Here is a 12,541-nt window from a genome sequence, read left to right on the forward strand (position 1 = left end):
AGCCTAGATTTTAAACACTGTCTCAAGACTAAGTGTGGACTGTGTTTTTCTGCCTGGATGCTAACCCAGCTAATCCAAGTGTGTTCGTCCCTCCAGTGGCTCCTGCCCCTTTAGGAAGACAGAAGATGTGCCGTGGAAAAAGTTTCTAAGAATCCCCGTTTCATTTTTCCATCCTGACAGTTAATGTCTCCGTCAACATTTCAATGGTGCTCGCCCTGCAAGTACAGCGACCAATACCAATCAAGAATACTGGCATTAAGATTAATCCGAAAATTTCGCTCAACGATAATTTACTTTCAGGCGGCTGCATCATTGATTTCAGCATTATCAGAGTCCGATCAATCCAATTCAAAGCTCTATCCCGAAAAATGGGCCCCTGGAATTGATTCAAAGGGACAATGATAACCCACTGTTATAGAATCAAAATGGCACAGGGTTCAATTGTTTTGCTTTTGCAGTATTTTAACAAATGACCTAGTTCTAATGGAGGCAATGTGGGGTCAGATGTAATAAGATTTCCTGATGCCGGGGACACTGGGGCGTAGGTTGAAAGCAAGGCTAAATCACAATTATCATTATGGATCATGGCGGGATGTCAGTCCTTGCACATGTTAAGGTGACGCCGAGCACCATTGCCCAGCTCAGTAACAGGCCTATTATGATGGCCCTATTAGATCAATGTGTCAATTACTATTACTCAAACTGGCCCTTGGGTCTGAAAGGATATAAAATGAGGGAGATGGAGGAAAAGGGGCTTGGCTCATTTACTTCCTGTGACAGGACAAGAAGCTACTCCAAAAATTAAGGAGAAAATGTAAAGGGCTTGTCAGATACAGAACTTGAAAACGGCAAAATGACAACAGAACATGGTTAGAGAGAGAGAAACTACATTTCTGTTAAATTCGTCTGTTGTGGGATACGATGGCATAAAGAGGACCTTGTATCTTGGAGGACTTGAGTGTCAAACTTTAGTATTTTTATGTTCCAACCAGAATGCCAGCCTCAGACACGCTGTGTCCTTCTTGTGAAACCGAGTGAAAAGTTAGGGGATGAACACAGTCGAACAGTATTTGTTCTCTGGGGAGCATTGGGAACATCTACATTTAATGTCACAGCAAAGTCGCTGAGGTATTTTAAACCAAAAATGTCAACATGATCGCCAAGGCTTTTAGTCTGGGGAAGAATGGCACAGCAACCAATTTACCAATGTTTCTATGATTGTATATTTAAAATAGCATTTTAGTCCTTAAGAAATGTAACTTCTTTGAAAAAAATAGTGTCACCATTGAAACTACAGTACGAGCACCTGTAGGCTAGGAAGATCAACCACATAGAAATTGTAAGACTTGAGTTGCGGTCAGTTTGGGACGGTCCAGAATTTTCTGAATTTAAATTGCTGTGGGCATAAAACAAGTACAGGGCAGACTTGCTGAATGCATAACTATTTCAGATGGTCTTACAGTAAATGCTGGCTGCTTGGGTCATTTTTGTCTTCTACTACTCTGCACAGTGCCACATTTATAAGCATGCATTTTAATTTTAGATACACAACGGTTTACAACGGTCATTAGGGGCTATTATGGATGGCACGTGTCTTATTATTGTGTCATTACTTCCTCCTGGATTAAACATACTGACATCTGTCACTTTTCCTTTGAGGCAATCTGCACACGTCTTTCCATGAATGTGAACTTAAACCGGGAGATCCAAACCACAAGATTTCATGTGACTGTAGAAAGCATAAGATGGAAGCCATAGAAGGAATTAAAAAGAAGGCAAATAAATTAATTTACAAGGAAGGGACTTCACCACATTTCCTACTGCTGCAAAGTTTTACAAGATCCCCAAATATAGACGACAATTACATAGTGTGGAAATGCTACACAAATACAAGCTCGGTTTGGGAAGCTGAGTCTGCTTCTGCTGAAAGATAGAACTCTGATGCTCCAACTGCAGACTGTAAAACTTCTGAGGAATGGGAATCGTAATCTCACTTTTCAATATTAAAACCAGAAATTTAGGATCAGCATTGCCAACAGACAGCAGTTTATGCCAACACTGAACAAGTACTCAGAGCTCTCCTCAGACGTTTATTCTAGGCAAGATAGAAAAGTGTTCTTGACAATAAACTCTCTTAGAAGCTACAGTTTCCACTGCTGTTGTTGTAAAGGAAAAGAATTACAGGTAAATTTGGATGAATTTTAATTTAGATATCTTTTAAAAAATGTCCAGCTGTTTGCTTCCATTAAGAAAATTACTGTTTGCATTACAAGCTTTCATGAACGATGCATTTAAATATGCCAAAGATGTATTGGAGTTGGAGACCAACCAGTCCCGCCACCAGTCGACCTGCACAATTGTGTTGTCATCCAAAGTGGTCAAGCAGAGGGTGTTGTACACTCAGCCTTTGGGTGACTGCTTGTAATCAATTATCAAATGCAAAAAGATTTTATGTAATCACTGGGCAATCACTGATTTTTCCTAGTCTCACATATGTCATGTTTTTAAGCTAGCACGACTAAGACATGTTATTTGATGTACAGATATTTAAATGAGATATTATCAAATGTGCAAAAAATTATTTTAAATTACAAGAAATTTGTATTTTCCACTATTCAGAGAGTAGTGGTGGTGTAGGAACAGCCTCGAATGTTCTAGTTCACAAAAAATTTGGAAAACAATATAAAAAATTTTTGGCCTATTGTATCTCAACCAAAATCTTGGACTAGCATAAGACTTGCACTAGCCTCCACCTGCATACGCACCCCATTTACAGTTGTAGTCAGAAGTTTATGACTTTAAATATGACTTTTAAAAAAAAGAAGAAATGGGTGCACAATTTGAATTTATTTAGGATTTTCTCTCATTTACACATGGTCAAGTACACATACCGGCTCGAACATATACATACACTTAAAACTTTTAATTATTCATGCTGAAGGTTCCACAGTGTCTTTTAATTTGACAAGGCCAAAGCTTATTCTCGTTAGTGATCAAGATCATGGATGATTACAACTTGCAGTTTCCGTTTTTGTAGTTTTTCTCTTTCCAGTCCAAAGTGAGTTTTACTTGACCAAGTCGAAAATCAACACCTTAAAGCTCAACTGAAAATTGCAGCTGCCCATATGACCAAGCCAAATGCCTTCTGGAAAGGACATTTTATTTACAGAGAAGACAAAGATTGACCCATCTGGCCACAATGACAAGAGGTATGTTTGAAGGTGAAGGTGAAGCTTCAAACAGAAGAACATAGTACCAACTGTCCAGCATGGTGGTGGTAGCATTATGCTGTTTTGCCAGTGGTACTGGTACATTGCAAGAGGACTGCCTCCAAATTCCTTAATTTCACTTCAAATCAACAGCTTGATGGCTTAAACCATACAACTGGGTGGTCCAACGTGAGAATGATTCCAAAAACACATCAAAACTGGTCTTTACAGGGGTAAAGCAGGCTAACACTAAGCTTCTAGAATGGCGTTCCCAAACCAGTTCCCAACCAGTCCAATGAACTCTACCAATTCTGGCAAAAAGAGTGGTCAAATAACCCGCTAGAATTACACCAGAAAATTGTCAATGGCTACCAAAAGCATACTTGATAAGGGACACTTAACAAAATGTTATTGGGTGTATATGTATATATATTTGAGCCTGTATGTATACTTATGACCCTGTATGGAGCTAAAGAAATTAACAATACATACAATAATTCTAACAGTTCAAAGAAATCATTAAAACTCTCAAATTACCATGACATTTGTCCCCATGATGAGTTTATGTAAAATTCTATATTTATGAAATCAAAGGGAAAGAAAAGAAAAACTGCAGTGCAACGTTTTTTTCTCTACTCCTCCTTATTTGTTTTCTCTTATGACTCTTATTGGCTCTCTGCTGAAACCCAGAGCTCCCCTTCTCCACACACAAATACTAGGCACATCAGAGCCTACTGGGGGCCTGGGGGAGCCACAGTGATTCCGGCAGGCTGGAGGCATTAGCAGGAAAGTAATTAGGGTAAAAAGTTCAACCACAGCTCCATGTCTGCCAGAAATACATTTCCTCCACTATTTAATACTTCACATAATAATAAGAATAATTGCCAGCATTTTGAAAACAAACTACCCTGTGTTTGTCCATGTGTATTCATGTACAGGCTTTTACTCATTGTTAGTGTTTATGTGTTAAAGCATACTGCATTAGAGTGAAAAGTGCAGCTAAATAGATAACAAACCCATTAAATCTGACTATACTAGCTACAAAACATTTTTAAAAAAAACTCCTACAAGTTTGTGACTCAAAGATGTGTAACATTAAAAGCACAACAATGGGGGAAAAATCAACATGGGATTTATGTATATGCACCCAATAAATTCAGCTTATTCTTTCTTTGACAGCAGTGAAGTGGGTATTAATATTCATTACCCAAACCATGGCTTGCATTAGATCCCATTTTAACCTCATGTGCCAATTTTCTGTCTATGTTAAGTGGAAGCACTTGACACAAGAAACATCTGGTCATACAGCAGTTCTTTCTTCTGCTTTGACATCTTAAAGCTATATAAGAAATGTGACGTATCAACTTAGGCCGGTGTTCAACTTTTATATTTTTCAGAGCAAAACTTTTCATGACTATTTCATCAGCTCTAAAGACAAAATTACTTGCTAGCATTTAGTAAAATATATTTAGTGCAATAACTCAAAAAGTAATAATTAACTTTTTAATCTTTGTTGTTCTGCAATCAATAGACCAATAGAAAAGCCTGTGTGCCCTATTAGTCATAAAGGCACAGGACTCCTGTTAAGGGAGTGACAATGAGCTGCTGGAGGCATATAAATGCATCACAATTGGGATGTAATAGTGGCTGGTGCAATGCCCACTTACCAAAAGTAGTACAGGAAAGGGAATCATAGCCAAATCATTGGATTCATAAATATCTGTACAAAATTTCACAGTAATCTAGAAGGTGGCTGCAGGGAAGGACATGCTGGAGAGATTATGCCACTCAGTCGTTATTAGTATATTTAAGCCTGGGCAGAAGTGGTGGATGGAGATTGCCATCTCTACAGCCCCATGTTTATCATGGATGCAATTTTTGTTATCTTCTAATCGGATTATGTAATCAGAAAGTATGTCTCCTCCAACATCTCAGGGAAGCTTCAAAGTAAAGTCATTTTTGGACCTCTTTTAAATATCGGTAGAGATGAGACTTCCCCAACTTCATAACTTCATTACTTACAGCCATAAAAAGGCATCTGATTATTTTTGCCCAGTTAAGCCTTAATCTAAGACTGATAGCGAGCCCTCCAACAGTGGGTGTTACTTAACAGTTAACATCTGGAGAAAATTACAATAGTATTGCAATATACTTCAATCTAGAGGAAAGGAAAAGTTTAAACTTTAGTAAAATAAAATATTAATTGCTTTGACCACAGGGGCCTGGCTTAAAGAATGAAGCTGTGGTAAAAGTTTGAAAAGTCATTACTAATCATTCAGCCTGTCGGCTGTGTTTATATGCACCACTTCCAGTACTACTGAGTATAATCTGACTTCCTATTTGAAGGAGGAAAACTGGCGAGGCAGAACACATTTTCGACAGACATAAAGCAGACATGGAAGTCAAAATAAACGTTCCACAGTGAAGCCTGAGCCCCTGAGCTCTGCCTATGCACTGCACAAGTACGTATGTGTGTCCACATGTGGGGCAACGAAAAAGGGGAAGTGAAAGAACAGATTACAGCTACTCTCATTTCCACGCAGGAGCATGACAAAAGTGTCAGGGAACAATGTGATCAAAATGGTTTTCTCAGTGGAGAACATGACATTCCTTTCCACAAATTGAAGGCCAATTTTGCCAGCCAGGGCACAAGGAGGACTGTGGATTGTCCTCTGGGCTGACACGGTGTCTAAATACTCCGATCATCTTGAACATAATTGATACAGCTTTACCGCAATTTTGATGCAGGACAAATTAAATACGTTCACGGCAGCATCCACCCTCCAGCTAAGATTGGACAGCACGTTTGTGCGCATGGTCATGGTGTGACAGTGAAGAATACCATAACCTCATGGTGGATAAAAAGCATCACTTCTCCAAATCCCTTAATCTGGTGGCTTGTTTTATACAAATGCTTCACGATTTCCATTTAATACACTTTAGAAAAAGGATACATCCGGTGCACAGAGCAAAACCTGTCATGAAAATGCACTGAAACACTTAGTGCTTAGTGCTTCAATGGGCTTTTGCCATCAAAAGTGTTTGTGTGGGCTAAGTGGAATTTGTTGCCTCCAACCATGTAGTTAATAACCTGTGATATTTCACTAAAGGATTTAAAGCAGATTAAATGCAAATGTGCAGGAGGATGAAATTGTGTTTGCTGTACATTTACTTTGGATTTTGCATGGCACTTACTGTCAGTGTGAGTGGTGGGAGGAGGCACGCTTCACCCAACCCTCTGTGTAGCTTTTTAGGTTTGTTTTTAAAGTAACACTGCACCACGAAACAGCACCTTATGACTTATGGGAAATTAGAGTTAGGTAGTAGAAACTGAAATCAAAGCACATCAGCTTGCACCGATAATTTGCATAGTTTGATGCCTCAACATTTAAAGATGAAAACTATATCCATTTGTCAATGTGTTTTTCACATTTATTGTGCAAGCATGGCTTATTTGCTTGCCCAATCTCAACAGGAAACACTGGTCAATCGCTTAAATAGGGTTAAAAGGAGCCATATTTATGAAGGTGACTACTTAGGGTCATGTGTGTTGTGCACGTTGTCTCTGAACAGCAGACTAATGTGATCAACCGATCATATTAGATGAGGAAAATGTTGCCTTGGTAACCATAAAAATGGACATGTGGCTAATGTCATGAAAAGGTCACTTCTAAAACAGACCATGATTTTTTTTTTCCAAGCCCCTAACTAAGTGCTTCTGTTGGCTAATTAAGCTGTAACCAATAACAATAACATCAATTTTTTTTTAAAAAACAACTTTGAATGACTTTTAATAACCACGTGTGATACACAGACTCTAGTCTCTTTGATTGACGTCTTGGGTGTATGCTCACTGTTGTTCCTTCGATTACCTCACCCGCCATTTAAGGGCTTTTTGTTAGGAAAGCTTTTAACCATCTGTCCTTCAAAGGCGTAAGCACGCAATGTATACGACACATGGACACGTCTATAGTGGCACTAAAATCCATCCGTGTCGTGCCTCTAGGTACTAATGCATTTATTGTCTAAGTATTATTATCATGTTTAATTTTTGTATATCAAGTAAAAACAAAATACACCATTTTATAGATTTAAAAAACAAAATAATTAAAAAAAATATCTCTCAATCAAGTTAGCTGTCAACTGACAATTATAGATTTAAAGTGAACTGATGATTCTGTTGTTCTAACATCACTACCAGACATTTTCAGCCCCATCAGCAACACATAAAAATACTTATTTGTAATATAAATAAATAACCTACACAGCCTAGTGTGTAGCTTTTTTTTTTTTTTTAGAAGAAAAACACTCAGCAGTGACGCACAAGAGGAGTGAGCAGTGGTGCAATGCATCCGCCTTTTGAAATTGGCGCTCTTTTTAAAAAACAATATAATAAAAGGGCCGCTTGAGGTGGGCATTCAGGATGTAGAACACTGTTTACTGTTTGACATACTGTACAACCCTTCAAAAAAGCCTGTCCATGGCCTCAGTAGTGACTGTTCATCCATGTGTATTAACTAGAGTCTAGAAATAGCCCGTGCAGTATTAATTCTGATGGTGAAAGAAGTCTATATTGAGGGGACCACATCCTCTCGGCATGTGGAGATGTTGTGAGGGGGTAGATGGAGGTTGGAAATGTCACTCCAGAGAACAAAGCACACTTATTCATCACTGAACTTTTGCCCAAGATATGTGTGCACTCAAACACCCGCAAACAGTTAAGTCGCCTTGGTCTTTCCCATAAAATTTCACTGAGGATCACTTTGAGAATACTAATACCTGTGGATGTAATTAAAACGACTGAAAATAATAACAACAGCTAGAAAGGGAAGGAAACTTAAATCTTTTCCAGAAATGTGAGCAGACGTACACACCAAGGTCTGCAAGGGCACCAGCAGTCTTTACTAATTCCTAAAGCCCTCTGGCACTGGTACAGAGTGAAAGGGACGCATATGTAGCTTTACTGTCAAGAAAATCACTGGATCCTTACATTGTTTGGACTTTACATATAATCCTTTCCATTGATAAAATTATGTTGAGTGTGCCTGGCTGGAAATCCACAAGTACAGCGCTTTAGCACACATGCTTTTTCCCTTCTCTGGTTTTCCTTTAATTTGCAAATCTTGTAATCTAAGCCTAGAGCTGACTGAACCGACTTCTAAACCAGCACTGCTATAGCAGCCAAGAGTCCAATCTGTTTTCCATTTAAGTGTCAGGACGGCATCCTTTTTGGTGGTTAACAAAAGCTGTTATTTCAAAATGATTATATGCTAAAAATTGTGCGAGGACCTTAGTAAGTTTATGAACAGGCCCGATGGAAAGTACAGCGCCGCACCCGGAAGCTTTTTTCCTTCTTGTCTTTGACCAAAGTGTTATTTACCGAGCACTTCTGTAGAGGGAAGGACCAGGCTGTGCCATTCAGCCAGAGGTCAGGGTTTCTGCTTTTCAACACAGTACATGTTTTCAGCATTAGTGTTGAACGACGCCTGGGTGATTTGCCAAACCGTCAAAACGCTGCCTGTCTCAGTGTCAGTGAGGACATAGGAAAAGCAGAAGCAATGGCAATGGCGTCAGAGAGACAGTGGCGGCAGTTCCTGGAAAACATCAAGAAGGTGGTCTCCATCGAGACCCAGCTGAAGACAGACTTCCTTATTTCATTTCCTGGGGAGGATATATTGAGTTAAATTTTGTGTTGCTCTGGAAGAGCAGCATAAGTAAGTGGAAGAGGGGGGAAGAAGGGAGGGCACAAACTGGGTATAGAGAAGGGAGTGCAAGATGCCTCGGGGTCTGTCACTTTTGAAGTAAGTTTTCTTGCACTAAACAAAGACATGACATTCCCAGGCCTAACCCTAACAATCCCAGGCTTCTGCACATCTGCTCCATCACCCTTCTCCCAGCCTGTGGGGCATTCAGGTACTGCTCGCATTCCAGCCACACTGCCACTAATAGTCACTAAGCCCACATGGGTGGCTCACCTCAAGTTGCATGTGAAGGGTTCGTAACAAAATGTTGGGTGTCCTTTGATGCCTCTTATTTTTAAAAATGACTTTCAGATGGAGCATTTGTTGTCCTTCATAACATCACCGAAAGTAAAACACTATTGGCAGGTTTTAAAGAAAGGACGGCTAAATCCCATGAGACACAGGTTGCTTTAGTTTCTCACTTTCCAGTAAGTGCACTTTTAATTAGAAAGTAGATGCCTGTCTTTACTAGGCAAAGACAGAGCTTAACGGGCATCTAGTCTTTAAGTTTAAGACGACATTATAGAACATCATTTTTTGCCCCTCCACTAGTTAAGCTGTCAGTCACTTATCGCACAGAATAGCACAACATTATAGCAGAAAGATGTGAATCTATAATTCATCACTTATAAACAGAGGGGAAGCAAAGTCACTATTTTGCATTGCAGTTTATGGGTGACCGACAGGAAGTGATGTCAGTTTTATAACGAAGCCTGAACTCACCCAGAGGACCCCGTGCTCTTGCAGACCCCAAGGAGGGGCCTCTTGTCAGCAAAACTGTCCAGCTTTACAGGACCTGAGGAGGAAGAGGAGTCAGAGGAAGAGCCAGATGAGAAACAGCAGAATCTGCACACAACAAAGAGAGACATTCTTTACCAAACATGTGAGGGCTCGAGCACTCCCCACCCTCATACAACAGGCAGGCTATTACCATGGCAGGAAACGTGCTGATTACATTACTATGGTTGCCCCATAATCCAATTATGGTTGCAAAATATTTTTTGATAAATGGAGATTTTTTTTTTCCATCCAAAACATGGAATCACTTAATTTAAAGACTTTGTTTGCTAGTCTCTACTGATTTTCTACTGTAAATTTGAGCTAAAAGAATAAATGAAGCTTGATGTAAAATAATAAAAAAAAAAAAAACCCAAACATTTTTGTTCCTCCAAAAAAAAGTTAACAAAACTCAAAAATGATGGAGAAATCTTACTGAAAATGCAAAGTCCAGTGGGCATGTGAAAAATGAAGAGAAATCATGCTGCATTAAGTATTTCTGATCCCATATTTTCCCTAATTGTCTCATTTTTGAAGTTTGGCAAAGGATAAGGGGACTGAGTGGATGGGGGTGCTTAGACTGAAGAAGATGTTACCCTTTAGAGGACTGTAATTTGAGGGTTGACAGTAATCAGCCCAAGTTCCTGTGGTATGGCATGAGAGCAAACGTGCCTTCCGTACCAGCCTTTAACACTACCAACAGGATCCTTCTCTCCTTTCATGTTTCTGTCATCAGTCAAGATATTGAGCCGGAACATAAATATGCTCCTTGGAGACTTGGTGAATGGCACATTTAACTAAAAAAAGAAAACATTCTGGGAAGATGCATAGAGCAACTTTGATTTGATTAATATTGCAATGAATAGTAACAGAAACAAGTAAGTGTATGTTTAAATAATACTATGACATCGCCCGAAACATCAGGCTACATATTAAACTGCATGGCATTTCCTCTAGCATGAAGACCAGAGAGCATTCACAAAGTATCTCCTCAATGCTCATTTGTTGTCAGACAGAGAAGTCATTGCTTCATTTTCCAAAACAACAAAAGATCACAGCTCGTAAACGAGATGTGGATAAACGCGTTTACTTCCTTTGGAAAACCAGCTTTTCCTTCTCTATTCCAGGAAGGAGGAACCTTTCCTTATTATAATCAACACCTATTTTCAGGGCTTTACGAGTCCACCCACCCACAGCCTCATATCCCAGACAATTGGCCTTTTAATGGCTCGCCACAGTGCAACACTGTTTGCACCCTAACAGATTACAATCAGTGTCCTTCCCTGCAGTGGTACAATTCATATTTATTTTCTGCTGAGAGAATTACTCCCCTCATGTGTCGGGGCTATCTGCTGCTTCTTATTACTGTGGTTTGCTTTTATCCACTTCCAGCACTCCTCAAAAGCTGCCATTGTGTGTTGTTGAAATCTGCCAAAAGACTGCAACATAGACGGCGAGCACAAAGACTATTTTCTCACCGGAAAAAAAAAAAGCCACAAACCATCTTTCACAGAACCGATTGACACCTGCAGGGATTAAATTTAAACGTCATGTCTGTAAAGAGTCTCATCAGTGGAACAAGTCGACCATTTGCACCATGACTTTGAGAATATGTGAACTGCAATTAATACTGCATTCAACCTTCCATGAGTGGAACCAGTGCCACATTTGTTTGTCATTACTGGGACTATTTCACTTACATTACAAATGAAATGAAATGCTTTAACGTTGTTTGTAATTCAGGTCATATAAAACAGCATTAGGTAAGCAGATCAAACGTGCATTCACAGAACATCATGGGAAATGTTTCCTTCCAAAAAGAAATGAATCTGAAAGTACTGTTCAATATACTGATTCACAAAAATTCTCATTTTCCTCCTGCATTGTAATTTTCATTTGGACCACGCTACATTACTCATAAAAGCAAATTGTGAGTAATGTAAACCACAAAATGCTGATTTTGAAAGCTTCTATTACACTTTCCAAATCTGCGAGTTAACTTTAGGGTGAGTGACGGAAATCTCCCTATCAGATAGTAAGAGAGGGGGTCTATGCAGGAGGCTCCGCGTGCCAGTCTGTTTTTTGTCCTTGAGGAATTTACACTACAACGCACTAATTATGCATGTGCATGCATCCAGGTGGTGGATATGGAAGCATTTCACACGTCACTTGGTGAAGCTACAGAGTGTTATTCAGGTGCTGTTTGATCGCTTCAGATGCCAGACTGCAGTTTCTATGTGGTTTCCTTGCTGTACTTAAAGTTCATCTCAGGTTGAAGCAGCCACTGTGGTCTGTGTGATCTCAGCTTTTACATTAAGCACTACGAGCTTTCTATTGTTGCCCTGCAACAAACTGGCAACCTGTTCAGGGCGTACCACGCCTGTGGCCCCATGTCAGACTCCAGCTCAAGACCCTGAATTGGATGAGTGGACGAAAATGTTTTTCTTTCTACTTCCTTTTTAAAAAAAATAATAATATTCACTAACTTTTCTGAAATAAAGGTATCCAAAAATCATCATTAATAATGAACAATGATTCTTTTTCAATGTTTGCTAAAAGAAGATTTTCTGTGGCATCATTTTGTAGCAATCATCCTTGTCAGATTACCGCGGCCCGTGTGTTACATTAATGACATAATACTAACGCAAATACAAAACTCAAATTTGATCAAAATGCACTTGGGATACCCTTTGTTTGGCTAAACTCTTCATGACAAAAGGACACCAATGCCTGCATTACTAGTAATATGGACTACTGACTGAGAGTGGGCTAACAGTAATCATAGATTTACGACAACATTAGGATGAGGAACCA

The 12,541-nt window shown here is 39.4% G+C and overlaps 1 protein-coding gene across 3 annotated transcripts in view; it reads right to left on the reverse strand.

The window, feature by feature from the left end:
* The window catches only part of bcas3 (BCAS3 microtubule associated cell migration factor), a 319,817-nt gene that overhangs the window by 292,346 nt on the left and 14,930 nt on the right, over positions 1–12,541 (reverse strand). For all 3 annotated transcript variants that reach the window (XM_085371717.1, XM_085371719.1, XM_085371718.1), the window contains exon 7: positions 9,674–9,746. In XM_085371717.1, the coding sequence (XP_085227843.1) occupies positions 9,674–9,746 (73 nt within the window). The remainder of the gene's footprint in view (positions 1–9,673; positions 9,747–12,541) is intronic.

The sequence above is a fragment of the Diplotaxodon limnothrissa genome, linkage group LG14 (assembly GCF_057381915.1).
Source record: "Diplotaxodon limnothrissa isolate DT_005_m linkage group LG14, D_limnothrissa_male_GT1.1, whole genome shotgun sequence".
Taxonomy (NCBI): domain Eukaryota; kingdom Metazoa; phylum Chordata; class Actinopteri; order Cichliformes; family Cichlidae; genus Diplotaxodon; species Diplotaxodon limnothrissa.